Source organism: Perna viridis, chromosome 1, assembly GCF_037379345.1.
Source record: "Perna viridis isolate PV_CMFRI_1.1 ecotype Kerala chromosome 1, ASM3737934v1, whole genome shotgun sequence".
Classification (NCBI taxonomy): domain Eukaryota; kingdom Metazoa; phylum Mollusca; class Bivalvia; order Mytilida; family Mytilidae; genus Perna; species Perna viridis.
Window position 1 is genome coordinate 23,839,055 of NC_142445.1, and position 21,834 is coordinate 23,860,888.

At 32.5% G+C, this 21,834-nt stretch overlaps 2 protein-coding genes across 7 annotated transcripts in view; one reads left to right on the plus strand and one right to left on the minus strand.

The window, feature by feature from the left end:
- LOC148627866 (uncharacterized) overlaps positions 1–12,992 on the plus strand; it is a 26,844-nt gene extending 13,852 nt beyond the window's left edge. For all 3 annotated transcript variants that reach the window (XM_088580727.1, XM_088580717.1, XM_088580735.1), the window contains one exon: positions 1,572–12,992. In XM_088580727.1, the coding sequence (XP_088436853.1) occupies positions 1,572–3,699 (2,128 nt within the window). In that variant the 3' untranslated portion in view covers positions 3,700–12,992. The remainder of the gene's footprint in view (positions 1–1,571) is intronic.
- LOC148627869 (uncharacterized) overlaps positions 12,968–21,834 on the minus strand; it is a 48,552-nt gene continuing 39,685 nt past the window's right edge. For all 4 annotated transcript variants that reach the window (XM_088580754.1, XM_088580746.1, XM_088580764.1 and 1 more), the window contains 4 exons: positions 21,726–21,804; positions 20,673–20,866; positions 19,473–19,530; positions 12,968–18,370 (listed from right to left, as the gene is read on the minus strand). In XM_088580754.1, the coding sequence (XP_088436880.1) occupies positions 18,227–18,370; positions 19,473–19,530; positions 20,673–20,866; positions 21,726–21,804 (475 nt within the window). In that variant the 3' untranslated portion in view covers positions 12,968–18,226. The remainder of the gene's footprint in view (positions 18,371–19,472; positions 19,531–20,672; positions 20,867–21,725; positions 21,805–21,834) is intronic.

Below are 21,834 nucleotides of genomic sequence, written 5' to 3' on the forward strand. Positions count from 1 at the left end.
AAAAAAAAAAATGTAGAAGATATTTGAGGTGAAAGTTATGATAGTTTATAATGGCAAAATCAGAGTTACTTACCTTTTAAAAGGAATTGTGTATTCTGTAGATATTTTCCCACCACTGGAAAAATTTAATATAAAATCATTGTTAAATTTAAATGCTCTGAAGCATTTTACCAACATACAGAGAAACCTGTCTAAACCAAACCCTGAATAATCGGAAAACTGTCAAAAAGAGAGACTTATTACTGTACTTTTATTATTAGTTATCTTCGTTAATATCCATAGATACAGAGATTTTAACTCCCTGAAGTACCAAGTATGTCCTGAGGTGAAGCTGAAGGGTGTACAAGGTACTGATGGGTGTTGAAAATTTCTGAATCTACGAATATTAACATGGATGACGATTTTATTCCCTGGTCTTTGCCCAAGTAGCAGCATCTCTGGATAAGTGGAAACAATTGTGCCATGTTGAAAATGTCATTTTTCCTACTCTTAGTACATGTAGAAATAAATATGAAAAATCAAAAATTTAGATATTCTGTTTCAAAATGTAGAGTACTACCTTCAGTAGAACCCAACACCTTTAAAAATATTCAACATTTATCTTTTAAAATAAGGGAAGTCAGCCAACTTTAATTGGTCGGATAACACTATGTGCTACAACGTCACAAGTGTGTGACTTCGACGTGGGTCATTTGCATAATTAGGTCAGGAATTTCATTCATGAAGACCTTATGACAAACAGCAAATGGTGTAGAAATCATCCGTGTGACTTTCCCCGGGGTATTAGCTAGCAATGTCTGGGTATGTGGGTTAGGAAGTCTAATTCAAATTAGACCTTGCATTTTTTTTATTTTTGATGTACTCCGGCGAAACAAATAAAAAATCGGAGGGGCTAATTTTAATTAGACTGGTGGGTTAGCACATTCGGGTATATGGGTTTTTTAAGCATGCGGCATCAACCAATCAAAATCCTAGAATTTTTCAAAGCTGGGGAAAAATCATTTTATTTTTATTTGAACTTTGGTAAACCAAACATCTCTATTTATCGAACACATTTTAAAATCTTAAAGGGGCTTGGTTTAGACAGGCTTGACAAGTTTTCACATTAAAAATGTAGATTTGTGATCTTTTGACCCATAAATAAAATCTGCATGATTCTTATATAGGGTATGTAAGTCTCATCTCATGACTCTGTGGTTTCATGAGGATTGGTCCACGTCTACCATTCAAATGCATGGATGTTTGTCATCAACATATCATTGAGTTCAGTATTCAAAGCAAAACATCTTTTTTTGTAAAAATGTAGATAAAAATGGACAAGTATCTAGTTCTACATGATAAAAATGTTAAAAAAAGCAAAAAAAAGAGAAGATTTTGCATTATAATGCATTGTTTCCTGATCCTGGAAGTAAACAAAAAAATGTAGATCGGTCTTTGGATTTCAATACATTCTACATAAAAAATATCGGAAAGGAAGATGAAATCAGAACAAATCTTACAGACCCTATTGATAGCTACTACTGATGTACTCTGGAGATTCATATTTTATAACATTTATTTATGTATTTCAGTTGTGAGACCCTGTCATCATCAGGTGATAGCTTGATTACTACTGTAGAAGAAGCTGAAATAGAAATTTTATACTCAAATAGGATAGCTGCACAATTAAAATTTAAGAATAATTCTGATCTTAAACAAAATGTTAAGAATGAAGAAGATGTGGATGCACATGGAAATAAAGGCATGAATTTTAATCCAACGGAAGCAGTGGAGGATGGGCATATTTCTAGAAACACAATGGAAAGTTTAAACAGTGTAGATTATAATGATGAAAATGGTGACGTAGGAGACAAACAATTACTTGGAATTGACCATCAGTGTAAACCACCTGGTTCTGAAGACAAAACTTTATCAGGAAATGTTGAACAGCACAAATCAGAACTTTTTGAAAACAAAGAAACAGAGTGTAGTGAAACTTCAGGTGAAGATATCATAATGATAGATAGTAGTTGTAGTACTGTGTGTGAAAGTGTCCAGTTTGAGGTCAATATTGACCTTGATGAAGATGAAATCAATGAGACACATGCTTTAAAGAGTGAACAAGAAAGAAAAAATAGGAAGGAAACTAGTTGTAGCAATATTACCTCTAACACTAAACATAAAGTGGAAGATCAAAGTCAGAAAATAGAGAAATTGAGTACAGAAGGACATATAGTTGATAATGATGAAGTTATTCTTGTAAGCAGTGGTTCTAACGAAGTGCATGTTCAGAAAATGGAAGAAGTTGCTAAGAGACAAGACCAAAGTTTAGAAAAAAAAGGCAAATCCAAAAAAAATGGAAGTGAACATTATGATTTGTTTGGCAGTGATGATGATGATGATGACGATAATGTTGAAAATAAAGATAATGATGTCACCATAAGTGATGTGACTTACAGTCATGTGGGAAAAGAAGATTCACATGTGAAAAACATGGATTCACTTGTTGTAAGAAATGATGATTCAGATGATTTAAGTATGACATGGCAAAGTTATGGCAAAGTAGTTAAAACAGCAAAAGCATTATGTACTAAAGTTTTACACGATGATGTTGCAAATGTGAAATGTGCAAGACGTCCCACAACCAGGAGTATAAGTACATGTGAAAGAAAAATTGATAACAGTTTTATTGTGTGTACACCACCTGATGCGTCACAAAGTATGTGCATGGAATTTCCAAATGACCAACTGAATTATAATTTGTTTATATTTGACTCTGATGACGAAGAAGAGACATCTTTGTTGTCTGGTAAAAAATCACTGTCTAGGAGGAGTTCTTTCACTAATAAAGAATATTTAAATGAAAATGAAGAATCTAATTCCAAAACATTAAATGATAGTTTAAATGAAGAGGATTTTATAAAGATTTTGAAAAGTGGACAGTACATACCTGATAGTGATGATGAGACCATGTCACCAATCACAACTCCTGTCCAGGTGAAATCTCATAAAAAGTCAAGATCTCACAAAGCTGTAGGATCAAAAATTAAAAAATTGAAATTAAGCAAAACTTCAAGGTCATGTGAAAGGTTAGAGTCAAGTGCATCAGGACTGATTGGTAGCTTGAGGCCAAATCCAAAAAAAGTAAAAAGATTGAAATTATGTAACACCTCAAGTTTATGTAGAATGTCAAAGTCAAGTTCACCTGGACTGAATATTAGTAGTAGCTTTGGGTCAAATAAAAAAAAAGAAAAATTATTGAAATTATGCAAAACCGCAAGGTCATCTGGAAGGTCAGGTTCGTCAGGATTGAATTGTAGGTTGAGACCAAATATAAAGAAAGCAAAAAGATTAAAATTATGCAAAATCTCTAGGTCATGTAGAAGATCAAAGCCTAGTTCATCAGGACTGAATAGTACCTTGGGCTCAAATCCTTCAAGTTTGAGATCACTTGGAAAAAAGCCTTCTTTGAAAAACGGTAGCATTTGTGGGTACTTGTCTCCAGTGAAAAAACAGACACAAGCAAGAAATCCAGATTTACAACCAGATATGTTTATGATTACTAATAGTGATGAGGTGAACATGGAGGATGATACCACTGAAAGCAGCTTTATTGATTTAACAGCATCTGATGAAAGCAGTGTTGAAATTGAACTTGTTGATGATTCTGTTTCTGTTTCATTGAATGATACGACTCAAAACTATGTTGTCATTGATTAAAATGGTAAGAAAAAGACTGAAATGAAAATTAAAAGGAAAACAAAAGATGAATATTGTTAATTTGAAAGAATTTTCCTACTACAACAAAAAAGTATTTTTTTAAAAGGGTTGTAAAAAGATGAGTTTTTGTAGCTGCCAAATTACAATATGAAAAAGACTGTCTGATGAACCTGAAGGGAATATTATTCACCAGAGTTTGGGATAAATGATGTAGTATATACTGTAAATGTACTAATTTTCACTATTTTTGTGTTGGACTGGAAACCGTGAAAAATTGTACAGGCAACATTGATTTTTAACTTTATATAACACTAATCCTTTTTTTTTGAAACCTGGAAAATTGATACCCACAAATATGTGCACTTAACAGAACCGTGAAAATTAAAATGTTTACAGTATATTCTGAAAAGAAGATCTTGGTTTACTGTATTTTTAAGTATACATAGAAAATAAATGATAAAATTAGCACACCCTCCCATAATATGAACAAAGTCGGATGAAAATGTAGGAATTTTTTTTGGTGTAGCCTAAACTGAACATAACATTAGGAGTCCTAGCAAAAGATAAGGTCGACCATTTACATGTTATTTTACAGTTATTTCAGAACATTTTACAACTTACTATGATTTGTGTCTACCTCTTTAGGATTATTAAAAAAATTTAAGTTTCAGGAAAAAAAATGTTAAACTTAAAAAAAAAAAGTAACAGAAAATAAAAATGTGTTAAACTGATTATGTGATAACTGTTTTTTTTTTTTTTTTGGCAGGAATTAATTGTTTGGAGCTATTTTTGTAATCTTGAATTACCAGTAATATACCATAATTTTCTTTTTTAAATTAAAAGCATAAATGTACAGGTTAGCAATTCTTACCACAAGTTCAGATATGTTGATGTTGAATATTTATTAAAGTTTCAGTTAATCTTTAGTTATGTATGAAACACTTTTTGATAGATTTCTATTGCCATGTTTAAGAAATGCAATTTATTAAGAGGCCAAAAAACACCCCTAAGTGTACCTAGTCCTATCATTATACTCACATTATACTTGTATGTTACTACAATGATATCATTGAATGAATGAAATTTTAAATCTTGAATGAATTTAGGATGTTTTCTTAAATATCAAAATGAATTTTATATTTATCCATTGTTATCTAGTCATTAATCATATAGTATTTGCTGTGATATATTTATATTAATAATGCATGCTATTTATAGAATATTTTCCCTATCTTCCTTTCATCTATTAGACACTGGATAGGTAAATGAATGTGATACTTGTACTTTTCTGAAAAACAGGACTTAAATGATTCCGTACTACAATGTCTAATGCAGTTTCAAATTATCAAACAGGAGGTGATTCATGCATATCAAAAACCCACCTATTTCAATTTTAATTCTAATTCATAGATGGTTAACGATTCTCAGGTTGTCATTCAGTTGTTGCTCTTTTGAGAAAAAAACATATGTAAGTTGCAGGTGTGAATTTAGACAGGGGCAGATTCAAGCAGGGGTGCACCCCCTAAAATTTTGAAAAAAAAATTTTGCATGAAATCTTGAATTTTTCACAAGTACTACCTCCAAAAATTTGCCTCACTTCACTCTGCATCCCCTGGGTTGTAATTGAAACTGGCAAGAGTAATTGTTCCTGATTTTTTTTATTTAGAAAGGAAATGAATGCATTGTTTTCTCCAAAATACAGATCTGTATGCAGAAAAGACAATAATTATGTAAAAACAGGAACATCCAAAAGGCATCATTTGTTTGATGTGTTTTTTTTTTTTTTTCTGTACTTTATTTATATGGATTGGTACATAATACAAATGTACTGCACATATATACTCTATGTACTGACACTCATCTATAATTTTATTTTTGAGAAATTTCATATGCTCATATTTTTTTTCATGACCAGAAAATTGTATTTACGCTATTAGAAACTGAAATTATCATGATGTTATACTCTAGGTTTTTTCTTTGTTTCCTTTTTAGCTCTCCTGGCCAAAGGCCAAGTGAGCTTATGCCATCACTTGGCGTCTGTCGTCGTCGTGGACAAATTTAAAAAAATCTTCTCCTCTGAAACTACTGGACTGACAGGTTTTAAACTTGGCATGATTGTTCCTTAGGGTGTTCTGCACAAAATGGCCGTTGGGATTTTTTATCCATGAAAAAAAACATGGCCACTGTTACTAAAAATAGAACATAGGAGTCAGATGGCAGTTTTTTGCAAATAACTCAAAAACTATCACCTTAAGCAAATTTCTGTCTGGATAATATTGTTCAGCATCATGAGATGGACCTATGCCAAAATTGTCAAAACGATTGGTCAACTGATGTAGGAGTTATGGCCCCTGAAACAGTTTTTTTTGCATTTTTCGCATGTGCAACTTTGAAAATCTTCTTCTCAAAATCCATTGCACAGAATTCAATGAAAATTGGCATTTATGTTCCTTAGGGTGTCCCACACAAAATGACTGTTGGAATTGTTGATTCATGAAAAAAACATGGCCGCCATTACGAAAAATAGAACATAGGGGTCAGATGGCAGTTTTTTGCAAATAACTCAAAATTATTGCCTTTAGCAAATTTTGGCATGGATAATATTGTTCAGCATCATGAGATGGACCTATGCCAAAATTTTCAAAATGATTGGTCAACTGATGTAGGAGTTGTGGCCCCTGGAACAGGTTTTTTGCATTTTTCACATGTGCAACTTTGAAAATCTTCTTCTCAAAATCCATTGCACAGAATTCAATGAAAGTTGGCATATATGTTCCTTAAGGTATCCCACACAAAATGACTGTTGGGAGTGTTTCATGAAAAAAAACATGGCCGCCGTTACTAAAAATAGAACATAGGTGTCAGATGGCAGTTTTTTGCAAATAACTCAAAAAATATCACCTTAAGCAAATTTCTGTCTGGATAATATTGTTCAGCATCATGAGATGGACCTATGCCAAAATTGTCAAAACGATTGGTCAACTGATGTAGGAGTTGTGGCTCCTGAAACAGTTTTTTTTGTATTTTCTCATGTGCAACTTTGAAAATCTTCTTCTCAAAATCCATTGCACAGAATTCAATGAAAGTTGGCATATATGTTCCTTAGGGTATCCCACACAAATTGACAGATGGAATTGTTGATTCATGAAAAAAACATGGCCGCCTTTTCTAAAAATAGAACATAGGGGTCAGATGGCAGTTTTTTGCAAACAACTCAAAAACTGTTACCTTTAGCAAATTTCTGGCATGGTTAAAATTGTTAAGCATCATGAGAAGGACCAATGCCAAAATTTTCAAAACCATTCATTGACTAATGTAGGAGTTACGACCCCTGAAACAGTTTTTTTGTAGTTTTTTTTTTCACATGTACAACTTTGAAAGTCTTCTTCTCTAAAACAATTTAAGATCATTGAATGAAAATAAGCATAATAGTTCTTCAGTGTATTGTGCTCAAAATGACTGTTGTGATTTTTAATCCGTGAATAGATATGGCTGCCTATACTAAAAATGGAATTTAGGGGTCATAAGACAGGTTTTTGAAAAAAATTGAAAAATTGTTCCCTTTAGCAAAATTCTGGTTCAGGTCATGAAAATGCTATGAATAATTTTAGTTGATTTTAACTTAGCCTGTCTCATTCCTCAAGTTTTTCAAATAAGCAAATGGTTAACCAGGTGAGCGATTCAGGCTCTCTTGAGCCTCTAATTTTTTTTTCTTTTCTGTTGATCAGTATAACATTATATGGTCCACTAGGAAATTACATGGACTGTGAATTAAAATATTGATATTCGATTTTCTCTTTTCTTCCACTTAAATACTCCATAGTAGAAAAGTAACTTCATTTGAAAAGTATAATATAATGGTAGCAAATAGTTCCTGATACATTGGGTCGAATTGGAAAGTCTACCCCAAAAATTAAAAGGACATCAGTTACCCTTCAGTCCAGATGATTTTTGGAGCAATCAATAGGTCCTTATTTTACCGTATGACCCTCGGCATCGTGAACTACATGCTAAATAAAAAAAGTACTGCATTTTTTTTCTACTGAAGTTGAGGTATGCATACTTTAATTTGTTGATGTATTAATTAACAGTCTTTGTAAGAATCATGCAAAATCTGAAAAATGTGATACATCCCAAAAAAGGCTACATATTTTTATTTTTGTAATTAAGTTGTTTTATTGGTCTATACTATGAAATGTGTAATTATTCATTCAAATCTGCCTGCTCTTAGGAGATAATCAACATTGAAATTTCAATAGATTCTATTGTATTTGAGAGTCATTTACAGAGTTATCTCCTTTAATTTTGAAATCTACAGTGCATTCTATATAATTTTTATCTCCTAAGAACATGGGTTACATGAAAAACTGAATGTAAATTTCTGTTTGCTATGGCTATTCAAACAAAATATCAAAAATAAAAGTATGTAGACTTTTTAGTCATGAATCATATTTTGCATGATTCTTGGCTGGAATACTACTTAATATGTTTTTGGTATAGTTTCCTCTATTAAAATGATTGTTTTGTTTCTTTTTATAAAAAAATGTTTTAATTATTTTTTAAATACATGTAAAATTTTTATATTTTTGGTATATGTATTTTTTCTATACACCCCGCCCGGTGCAGGTCCGGGTGTTAAAAGAATAGGCCTGCAGCAGCGCTAAGCTTGTCGTAAAAGGCGATGAAATAGCGCTCAGAACCCTAGTCGGGGGCTAGGGCACTCTGCCCACAGAGCAACTGGGATGTGTGCCCCAGGTGGTGGAATGGGGTACCCCTGGCGTGTTACATGCTGGGGTTGTCAGGCTATAATACGGAAAACCTGACAGCAAACCATAGTGGTGCACTGTGTTGGGAAAGATGCCACGTTCCTCGCACGTTAAAGAACTCTACTGTGGTATTCTCCTGGAGTAGGAACCATAGGGCTCCACCACAGGAGGCTAAATTGCCCGACCCTACCCACCTCTCTCTATTTCCGGTGGCAATCAAAATTTGTTGACCCCATTGTCCTTGTGTCCCATTCCTTTTTCATTTCATCATCATTTCATGTTCATTTTATCATCTATTTCATGTTCATCGTCTGAATTTAGCTGAAATATTGCTGCTCGGACGTTAAACTCCAACAAACAAATCTATACACCCATCGTTTTAGATGGGACATATTCTGGTATACCTGTTGCAATTGTATAATGGTAATATGCTATTGTTGTTGTCTGTATCCTCAAATATTAGTAAGATTAGTAGGTTGATCTTTATCAAGTTTTATAATAAGGTTCCAGACCATAATAGGAAGATTTGTATTGATTTTGGAGGTTATGGCCCCAACTATTTTAGAATTAGAGACAAAAAACAAGCATTTCATAGAATGTAACTATAAAACTCCAGTAAAATAGTAATCAAGGAACCAAGATTCTAGCGGAAATCAAAAAAATGTAATCCAGGGGCAAAGACCAAACGTAGAAAACAGACACACACAACACAGAACATGAAATAACCAAATAAAAATACATACAAAGTAACAAAAGTAAATGAGCAACTCGGACTCCAATAAAAACTGGGAGCATGGACCTGGAGCACTGGTATGGTAAGCATCCACTGCTTTTTTAGAAACACCTGCCAAGATGCTTATAAAACATCAATCCAGGATGAAAGATGAAAGGAAAACTATGACACGTTGAACAAATCAGTTTTCATGGTGCAGATAGATACACTGTAATGATGACGTGATGGAGTGATGACTTCAATCTCGTAGCAACTTAACCCTGTTCCAGTAGTCTAATTGTAAGAGGTAGCCTAGGGATCTTTGTGATATTGTTTCACAATATTCTATACATCAATGGTCAAAACTTGATTGAAGTCTGAACATTTTAGAAATGAGGGACCAACAATGACTTGAGTAAAAGTGAATGACAACAAAGTGACAAAACACAAAATGGAACATTTGGATTGATTTTAGGGTTTGTGACTGGAGCCAGGTAAGAATTAAGTGCCAGTATTTTTGTTGATTTGTGGATTATAATTTGAGTAAAAGAAAATGAATTACTTTAAAATTGTACCACAAGGTGCCATAGCTCGTAAGGAAATTTTGGATTGATTTGGGTTGTTTGATTAGAACCATTTAGGAATAAAGGGCTAAAAAGTGGCTAATTTGATTTTGGTAAAATTTTATCCTGTGTCAAATGTCTAAATGCAGTAAAAATTCAAAGCTGTATCAAGTTTGAATGGTGTCTTGATGTTTGCTTTAACTGTTCAGTGTTCAACCTATTTATTATGTTAAGCTGTGCTCATTTACCATACCCTACAGAAACACGATTTTGAGATCTATAAAAATCACATTGTCCATTATTTTAATAAGTCTTGTTGCAGAAATTTCAGTTATTTAACTATTTTGGTTAAAACCTTGTCCTGTGTCACAAGCATTTAATCACATTTAAAATTTTATCAAGCTTGAATTTTGTGGCAATATATGCCTCATCTGTTCAGGAGTGGACCATTGCAAAGGTATCTATCTGCTCAATGTGAAGCAATTTTATTTTGTTTCCAAGTTATGGAACTTATACAATAAAATGCTTTGCAGGGCACAGTTGGATATGACCGAAGAGATCAATGCCTGAATGATAAGGGCAAGTATGGACACACCATTTTAGCTTGATATGGCACTAGCTTTTGACTTCATTTAAAATATTAGACACAGGTTAGGAACTCAACCAGATTCAAAGTGGTCCCTTTTCATCAACTTTTTAGCTCATCTGGCCTAAAGACCATGTGAGCAATTGCCATCACTATGTGTCCATTGTGAGCATTATTCTCTGTCGTCGTTAACTTTTTCTAACATCTTCTCCTCTGATACCATTTGACAGAATGTAACTTTGCATGAATGTTCATAGTGTATTTATAACAATCCTTGTGTGGAAATTTTTCATATGGCTAAAAACATGACTGCCTTTACTTAAAATAGACCAGAGGGGTCAAATTTCGGACTACAGTATTTCAGCTCAAAATGATGTGTGGGGTACCATAGTTGGTGACCTTTGATCTTGAGGTTTGACCTTAAGTCAGTGATTTAGCCAGCATTCATCATTTTCACTATTGATAAATCACTTTCAGAAATGGTGAAAGATTTTCAAGTTCGATTTGCCACTTCATTTATGTAAAAGTTTGTATTTTTCTCATCAATTTTAAAGATGAGTTGTTAACTGATTACATTATACTTTATCTAATACTAAGGTCAAACTAATGTGATTTTGCATGACAGATTCATATTCAGGCTGTAACTATTTGACTTTTGATTTAGGCTTTTGATATTTGGCATGAGGGTTGATTATCTCAAGATTGATATGGATGTCAAAGTAAAGATTTTATGAATGGTTTATGTACAGCATTTTTACTATACCAGGGCCCTAAGAGATGGATTCCACATCGATATCTATTTCATAAATGGTTCCAGTCACTACCCATAAATTAAACCTAGCCTCCTTTTGTCGTATGGCACCTTTCTAGAGAATTTCATGTTAATCCATTCACATATACTTATAGTTACTTGCTTAATGCTGACAGCTTGATTCCATTATAAAACCACAAAAAATGATGTTATAATTTATAACAAGAGGCTCCCAGGAGCCCAAATCGCTCACCTCGTTAAATTTTTGTCTTTCAAGGGCAATAACACTTACAGGGAGCTGTCCGACAATTTTGACTCAAAGAAGACTTTGGTAGGACTTCTTATATAAAGGATCATTTCATCATTTGAATTTTTCATTCTATTAAAGTTTTCTAGATTGGCTGAAAACTGCTAAAAACATAAGTTTTTGCTGTTCAAGGGCAATAACTCTAACAAGGAGTCATCCAACAACTTTGATCCCTAGTAACTTTTGTAGACCTAATAATAAGGATCATTTCAGCAATTGAAAGAATTTGGCTAAACCTTATGCTTTTGGAGATACATGAGAAAAACTTCTGACTGACTCCTTTGTTCTATTTTTTTAACAGCGGCCATTTTTTCCCACATATCAAAAATCCCCACATCAGTTCTATAAAAAATGCCCTAAGAAATATTCATACTAAAATTGGTTCTAATTGCTAAAGTAGTGTCAGAGGCAAAGATTTTTGAAAGAAATAACATTAAAAATAGCCAAAAAAATTTAAAAAAGAGCTATAATTCCAACATGCTTATCAAATTAAAATTGAGAATTTGACCACAGATAGATGTCATCTTGCAGAGCACTTTTTCTTGTGTCAGAATTTAGCTAAACCTAACTGTTTTGGAGATTATGCGAAAAACTATTGTCTGACCCCTATGTTCTAATTTTAGTAAGAGTGGCCATGTTTTTTGATGAATCAAAAATCCCCACATTAGTTTTATGCAGGATACCCCAAGGAACATTCATACTAAATTTGGTTCTAATTACTCAAGTAGTGTCAGAGGATAAGAGTTTTGACAAATTGTTAACGATGACATATGATGACAACAACAGAGGTCAAGTGCAGGCAATAGCTCACACGGCCCTGGCCAGGTGAGCTAAAAATGGGATTTCTGGTTTTTTAGACTATAACTTAAAACACTTCAAACAAATGCCATGGCATGGTGAAATGTTTGGGTTTTTTTTTATTGAAGTTTTTTATTTTTATACAGCGGCAAAAAATTGCTGTGGTATTATGTTATGATATTGTAGTTGTTAATTCTTTTGTATGCGATTATTTTTTAATTGTATTTAACCAAATGCTATTAAATTTTGATACTTTGTTACTTGCTGCTTGAGATGGGGGTCACTGGCCCCTACAGTTCTCCAAAAAAAAGACAAAAGGGGTAAAATAGGTGTTTATTTAAAAATTGACTTCCAGCTGTCTTTATTAATGGGGCATAAATTCCTATGTATTTAACTATGAATAGGAGAAAAACTGAGTACCTAAGGCCTGGTGGAATCAAATTTCAATAGCATGCATTTGGTCCCATTGAATACAATTAAATATAAGTTTTCATCTTGATTGAAGATCTGACAGCTTGAACTAATGAAAGATTTAACTGCATGTGCAACTTTTGTCTCTGCACACAACCAGTTTTGTTAGCTAAAGCTTAGAAACTGTTTATGAGTATGTAGCCTATGCATGTTATGGTGCATTTGTTTGGTACTTCCATAATTTTAAAACTACTACTTCCTGTTTACATATTGTTTGATCTCATGTGGAATATAAAAGAAATATAGTACCTGTGTATGGAGAGAATCTCTGACCTAGGCCTAATGTCAGGTCTGTAATTTCTCTTTCTCATAGAACTGTACAATAAAATTCTTAAAGAATTCAATTTTTTTTTTATTAAAAAAGAATTGTAAACATATAAAATATGGCAATATGTCTAATCATTACATGGTAACCATGTGACAAATCACAACCAATTACAAAACAATAACAATACACATGTACACACAGTAATGATATATGTTAAGGTACATGACATTGAGGTGAACAGTTATGTATAAAACACTAATGTACACACATAACAGTCATAAATACACAAATATGGTTAAATATACACATTTCTATAATAAGTGATGGTGAATAAGGGACCAACTACTTTATTTTTAGGGAGGGCTGGATGGCATTTCTTTCCTGTCTTTTTGTTAAGAGAATATATAGGTCCTGCCTTTTCTTTTCTTCAGCACAAAGTACTGAAATTTGAATCAAATATTAGGATAATACGAGTTCCTGCCTTTTTATTTTTTCCTTATTAATTATCTTTCCTTTTCATTTCAAGAAAAAAATTTATCCTGCCTTTTTATTTCAAATTTCATACTACACCTGAAAAAAAAACAAAAAAACTGTAGTCCCTTAAAATGGATACATAGAACTGTAACCATTATAAAAACAGATGGAAATGATTGTCAAATTCCAAATTAATGAAAAATATGAATTGGTACAAATATGTTAAGTTTGAGAAGATGAATGACTTTTAATTACACCATTTAATTGTGCATGTGCTCCTGCTGCTTACATCAATAATGGGATCATTTTCTTGCAGTTAGGTTAATACAGAGATGTCCAGAAAGATACACATTTTTTTCTAACTTTTCTAGTGGAATACCGACAAACCTCATACCAATGCTTACTTTTGTTAAAAAAAAAAAAATTTAGAGAAAATAATGCACCTTTTGAAGTACCTTATACTTAATTTTAGTTTGTGTCTTTATAAATCTGACTTCAAAGTCCAACTTAGCTCCTTTGAACCAGTGAAGATAGTCTCAATACCCAGACTTGGGAGGATGGGAAATTTTAGTAAGAATGCATTAAAACCCTTTCACCACAGATATTTAAGTTAAAAAAAAAATAGAAATAGTATGGCAATGTACAATGACAATGAATGAGCATTAATTACCTATTATGCTATTATAAGAGGCTTGAGAAAGACTAGGTGATTGTCAAGACTAGGCAAATGGCTTTTCAATAAAATATAAACTGTCAAGACTAGGTTAACTTTTTAAAACAACTGTCTAGACTAGGTGGATGCATGCAAACAATACTGTCTCAATAAGATCTGAACAGAATCTCAAAACTGTCCAAATGAAAAAAAAAACATTCTTAAGAACTTGACCAGAATCCAAAAGGTACCTTTACACCCCTAATTTATAAACCATCCTAATCATAACCTCCATAATCCTTCTGTGGTATGACACCTTGTAAATCATTTTCACTTAAAGTCAAGTTATTGTACCTGATTGATATTTTGTGTGTCACAGAGACAATCATGTGTTATTCTTTGGGTAAAAAAATCCACAATATGGTATTCCTTGTGTAATAAAGGCAATCATGTGATATTTCTTGTGTCATAGAGGCAATCATATGATATTCTTTGTGTCATGGAGAAAATCATGTGATGTTCTTCATGTCAAACAGACAACACTCTGACATTCTTTATGTCACAGAGACAAAAATTTTCAAAGAGATCCTTTCACTTGGAGTCAAGTTATTGTGCTTGATTGAAATGAACAACAATGTAATATTTCTTGTGTCACAGAGAAAACCATGTGATATTCTTTGGGTGAAAAAAAATCAACAATGTGGTATTCCTTGTGTCACTGTGAGAAAATCATGTAATATTCTTTGGGTGAAAAAAATCAACAACATGGTATTCCTTGTGTCACTGTGAGACAATCATGTGATATTCTTTTGGTGAAAAAAAACAATGTGGTATTCCTTGTGGCATAGAGGCCATCATGTGATATTCTTTGTGTCATAGAGGCAATTATGTGATATTCTTTGTGTCACAGAGACAATCATGTGATATTCTTTATGTCAAGGAGACACAATGAATAACTGAGTGATTCGCTAATAGTAATGCAGACAAATATCAAATAAGAAAACATGGAAGACCATTTCGTGATAGAATTAATGATTTTTCATTTAATTTAACAAAGAGCTAGAATTGCTTACTTTATAGTGAACAGTGCAACTTGCTTCGGATTGGCAAAAAAATTGAAATCGAATGAAAGGAACCTTATAGTATCATACAGTATTCATGAAAATATTAAACAATCTGTATTCAATAGCAACAATCGAGCTATTTCATCACATACTTTTTGTATCACTGAAACAACAATGCAGGACCAGGTCCAGACACTTTGAAAGGAATGGTGCCAGCCCTGGTTCCTCAAAAAGAGGGAAGAGGGGGTGCTAGGACATTATTAGCCATTTTTTTGTTAATTTTACACATTAAAATGACAAACTTTGTAGTGAAATATTCTTAGTGTCATGGATACTATCTAGTGATATCTTCTTGATCTAAGAGATAATCAGAGGATATCCTTTGTGTTGCAAATGCAATAATTGAATCTTTTAGTGTCACACATGTATAACCAAGATGTATTAAAGTATCACAGAGAAAAACAACACCATTATGGGACAAGCATGTTTTGTGTCACAGAGACAATCATGAGAAATTCTATGTGCCACAGACAACCATTACACATTTCACAAAGATTATGATCCTGTCATAAGTTTGCATCACAGAGACAACAATTAGATATTCTTTGTGTCAGCGACAATCATTTGATATTCTTTGTGTCACAGAGACAATCATGTGGTATTCTTTGTGTCATAGAGACAACAATACGATATTCTTTGTGTCACAGAAGCAAACATTTGATATTCTTTGTGTCACAGAGACAATCATTTGATATTCTTTGTGTCACAGAGGCAATCATTTGATATTCTTTGTGTCACAGAGACAATCATGTGATATTCTTTGTATCACAGAAACAATCATGTGATATTCTTTGTATCACAGAAACAACAATATGATATTATTTGTATCACAGAGACAATCATCAGATATTCTTTGTGTCACAGAGACAATCATGTGATATTCTTTCTGTCACAGAGGCAATCATGTGATATTCTTTGTGTCACAGAGACAATCATTTGATATTCTTTGTGTCACAGAGACAATCATTTGATATTCTTTGGTTAAAAAAAAACAACAATATGGTATTTCTTAGGTCACTGTGAGACAATCATGTGATATTATATGGTCAATACAGAATTATATTATATATTCTTTGTGCCAATTAGACAAAAATGTGGTTTCTATTGTGTCAAAGATACAACACTGTGATATTCTTTGTATCACACAAACATTCAAGAGTACAAAATTACAACTCTAGGTGACCAAACATCCCTGGTGTCTGACCCCTGGGCAGTTTATCTACACACATGATAAAATTACCACCACACACTTACAATCATTCCACAACATTCAAAATATCTACACTTCACAACAGATCTATATATATCAATCATTGTTGTTCTAAAAATAGATCCGGTCAATAACAATCATCTATAAAAAGGAATAAAAGTGCCATTTCTTATTTGAGCAGTACAACAATTGATTGAAATGATATTGGTTGCCAATTACTATCATTTTTTGCCTTATTTCTGTAAATGGTTTTATACTTTAATGTGGTTTTGGTGATATTACAATCATTAAAGGAACATCCCAAAATCTTCCAATGATTTATTTCTGACTTGAAGAATTCAGTTTTTTTAATGTAAAAAAATACAATGTTTTAGGAGGCAGTTTTTTCTTCAAACCCCCTTAAAATTAAATAAAAAATGAATAAATATTTGAGGAAACAAAAACATTAACAAAAAATTAATGATGCATGTTCAGTCTTTTTGTGTGGTCACTATGTTAGTGATTTAATTTGTGACGAGAATTTAGGCATGACTAGAATTTTAATGCTGATTGAGAATTTATAGTGGTGATTAAAATTAAATAAACTTTGTACGCAGGTGGCATAAAAATGTTCTAGTTTTTAGACACAAAATGTAGTACTAGTTGGTTTTAATCTAAGGCCAAGTAAACCTAAATGGTAGATTCTCATCCAACATTCACAAAAAATATGGGGTGGGTGGGAGGACTTTACTTTTATCTTCATCTTTTATTGCTTACCAGATATTTGCTAGCCTAATTTTAGCTATTTGAAGTAAAGATGTGTTCTAAATCCATAGCCACATCAGTTTCAGAGAAGAAACATCATTTAGTCACTAAAAAATGAAAGACTTGTGTGTTATAATATCTAAAAATTAGAAACTGACACGAAAAAAAAATCCCAATTTTGAAATTCCAGCCCCAACTCTTTTTTTATTTTAGTCAAATTTTTACAGGCAGGCAGGGATGAGAATCTACTTGTTAATTATATTTGGCCCTGAAAGGAATACAGTAGAACCTGCCTAATTTATCAAACACCTGGACCCTTAAATATTTTATTTTTTTTTAAAATGAAGTTTCACATGTTGTCTTGCTAGGGATACCCCCACTCATACTGGTAATTGTGAGTTGAGAAACTCACCACAACATTCAAACTGACAGATGAACAGACAGGATGATGGATGTGTGGATAGACAATGTGATTTCAATGAACAATCCACTCCTTGAGTGTGGATATAAATGAAACCAATATTTGAAAACCATGAAATTGTCATCAACTTTAAAGGTGACAAAAAAGATTATACTGGGCTCTCAGGTGTTGGATAAGACAGGTGAAAAGGTACCCCAAACATGCAACAAACTTAGCTCTTTTGTACAAAAATATTAGTCAATCACAAAAACTTGGTTTTTTCCAATATTTCAATATTTTACAATATTCCAAGAAAAATCAAAGCTAAAGGTCAAAGTTAAGGAGAATATCATCATTAATTTCTACAATAATCTCAGATCATGTCACAAAACAATTTGCATTTTATCTTCTTAGAATCATAAGAATTAGAACAAAAGGAAGTGGATATTTCATTTATGCAGTAATTTTAGATAATAAACATTTTTCTTTTTACTAAATCCAATTGTCTTCCACTAGTTTCATTGTTTAAGATATATAATAAAATAAATGGGACTTAACTCAACTACAAATAAACCTGCAGGAGAGATTAGTTGTTTATGCAAAACATTTTAAGATGTTCAGTACATAATGCAATTACCTAGACCATATCATGGCAAATCTATATTTTGACCACAGCCTTTCGTAAGAGTATGGCAGTAGAACTAACAGCAGCTAAAATCCCATAACTTGACAGTTTTGTCATAAGAACCTGATACAATGATAAAATCATTGAACTGTAGACATGTGACACCATCTGTGTGATTGCGTAATGTCACTAATCTCTCTCCGGTTTGTAGGTTCCACACCTGTAAATATCAATCAAAATATCGTGAACTATTGTTTGTGGGGCACTAATTCTTGTGGTATTTGTGATTTGGACAAACCATGAATTTAAATTCCCAACAAAATGTTTTATTTCAATTTAAATCTATATCGTTCTATTAAAATCAATGAAACAACAAAGTTTAAATACATATGAAAATAAGAAGCCACAAATTAAAAGTACTATCACAGCTCATTAAATTTAGATGTTGAATCTACTAATTACATTTCCATCAATTAAATCTTCCATCATTTGTATTCCACTCTCTTTAAATAAATGTGCTGAGAGCTCAAGGAAGATCTAAAGATTATATCCTAGAATCATTGCATATTTTGAACAAAGTTTTCTATTTAATCTTTAATACATTTAGACTAGAGATTCACTGATAAAAATGTTTTTTTGTAACAAAGTTCCCTAGTTTGTTTAAATATTTCACACTGACATGCGTCTAAAATCTCAGAGGTTAGATCTGCTTAAGCTTTAAGAAGATTAAGGATTTAAAGAAAAAAACTCAATTTAAAGACAGTTCATAACATCTGACCCATAATTCAACAAAACCTAGAAATACTTCAAAATCCAATATTATTCTTAACTTAACAGGTAACTTCAAAATGCTTTGTTGTAATGACCATATAGACAATTGAGAGTTAGTGAAGTTTTTTAAAAGCGTAATTCTCTGTAAGAATCAGGCAGTGGGTGGATCATGGTGGAAAAAAAAACACACATACACAAGTCTTTCCATGAAATATTATTCAAAATGTTATCTGAAATGCAGAAATGGCATTCATTTCTTTTTAAGTGTCAGTAATTTGAGGTATAAATCATATGAAATGCATTGCCATTTCATCAACAAAGGTCAAAGAGAGATAACTAACTTTCCCCCATCATTCACTCACTTTTCTGTATCCTCTGTCCACAAACAAACCAAATAATGTGTCCACATTGTCAAATTGTTTGTTTTTTTTCTGAACATGATTCATTATTTTTCAATTTGCTTAATTATTACAGATTGCAGCACTTAAGTGGGTGGAGCAGTGACAGGCCCTGAAGGAGATACTATAAAAAGTAAGATCACATGACAATACCTTGATTGTTTTATCATCTGCAGCACTACACAACCTCCAACTATCTGCTTGTAAACATCTGAAAAAAATGAAATCTTTCAGTATGGTAAACATAAATATTTGTTTACAATCATTAAGTAATCACATATAATTATTGTGTTCATGGAGTAGTGAAGTAATACAGGGAATTGTCCATGAGACCACTACAAAACAAAAAGTCATACAAACAAGAGGACACCTCAGAGAACAACTCACACTAAAAAGACAACTTTCACATTCAGCAATTACATCGAATCTGGTGGAAACTGGTTTATGGTTCTATACTAGACAAAGAAAGGATGTCAGATTTGAAGACTACAAGAACAATAAGGTTGTGTAGAAATACATCTCTGATCATGAAAATATCTTAATTGATTCTGTAATATATCTATCATTTACTAATTCTTTGTAGTATTTGAACCAAGTTTTTGTTCCCTTGACCTCCCATTGCAATGTCTACCGATCTTTCCGTTGTTGATCCCAGTTGACCTTGATATAACTGAAGAACTTTTTGGAAGTAAATGTAAAAGTCATCTATGGTCAAAAATCATGTCAATATCTGCAAGCGTTTAGAAAAAAAAGTCCGGAAAACATATTTTTGTGCATTTTGCGAAGTCCAAGGCCCGTAATTTCGGTAAAAATCTGCAAGGCAAAACAAAACGTACACTTGACCTGTAACGTATCATGGTTAACTTATACACCAAAAAAATCATGTCAATATCTGCAAGCGTTAATAAAAAAGTCCAGAAAACTGATGATGGACTGATGGACCGACAGACAGACTGACGGACGGGTAAAAAACATTATACCCTTCACAACTTTGTTGCGTGGGGTATAATAACCTCTATTCATGCCATGTACAAAATTTGCTCTTATTGAATACAACATCTAAAATTGGAGGTAATTCTGTATTCCATGGGATTTTATTTTGAAAGTCCCAGATCTAATTTGATTGCTTCATAAAAGCCAGTGTATATTTCAATTAAAAAAGTCTAGACAAAAATCTTAGGATCTATTTAAGGTGTGAAAAATAGAAAGATGATGTTAAAAATCAATATATGGACACTCTGACAGCAAGTCCTTTACAACAGCAAGGATTTGTATTTTTTTTAGGAAAAACGGGGAAAAAAACCCAAATTTTTCTTAGCATTAGTAGTTGGCCACAACTTTGCATATCCTTACCTTACAACCCCCGTATGTCCTTCGGAAGCTTTCCAATCTATAGTGTTTATACAGTCTCCACTGTGAATATCCCATATCTTCAGGTTACAGTCCATAGAGCCACTAACAATTCTCGTAGAATCGAACTGTAAACAAGTCACAGCATCCTGGTGCCCTGTAAGGGTTCGTATACAGGCCCCACCATAACTCCAGATCTGAATATAATGATTGGTAATAATTGAAAAATAATTAAGAAAATCATCAAATATTGCAACATCTAATTTAAGCAATTGGTGCTTAATTTGGGGTCTGTCTAAAAAGGCCCAAATAAATTCATGAAATAATTCCTCTGGTCTTAAGTACTGGTACTTCAAGTACCACTTGGCATCCACTAAAATTTGGTATACCTTATTGCCTTAAGACCACCTAATTTTATACCTACCAAAATAACCTCCCATACAGCATTTAATCACCCAGTAACCTACCCACATTTGTATTAAAAGTCCCTTTATCAGTTCAATACAAGTTGTCATAATCAGATAATACTTGGTGTGAAAAAAGTATGAAAGTGAAGATGTAGTAAGTGGCAGTCTTTGATACAATAATGCAAAGTCTGTAATATGTGATACACGCCAAAAAAGCTACATATTTTTATTTTTGTTGTTAAATTGGCTTATGAGAAGATGTGATGGAATGTATAACTATTCATTCCAATCAATCTAGAAATCCAACAGATTCAATTATATTTCAGTGTGAAGGAGATCATTTACAGAGTTATCTCCCTTCCACAATTCATTCTATATACAATGTAATTTATATCTCCAAACACCAACTCTTATATATGAAAAGTCACATGTTCATTTCTGTTTACCATAACATTAAAACAAAATACATGTATTGTAAATAAAAATTTGTAGTTTTTTCAAACATGTATGATATTTTGCAATATTCTTTGCAGTAGTGCTACTTAAAAAAAAAACTGTGATGACAGAAAAAAGGAGCTAGATTCAACAATATTTTTTAATGTTCTGGTGTCAGATTGACAGGTTCAACATTCTATTTTTCGGAACAAACCTTGATAGCCTTGTCACATGACCCTGATACTATTTTGGTTTCATTGAATTGAACACATAAAACTGCTGCCTGGTGACCTCTGAAACACAGAGAACAAATCAGTAAAGTT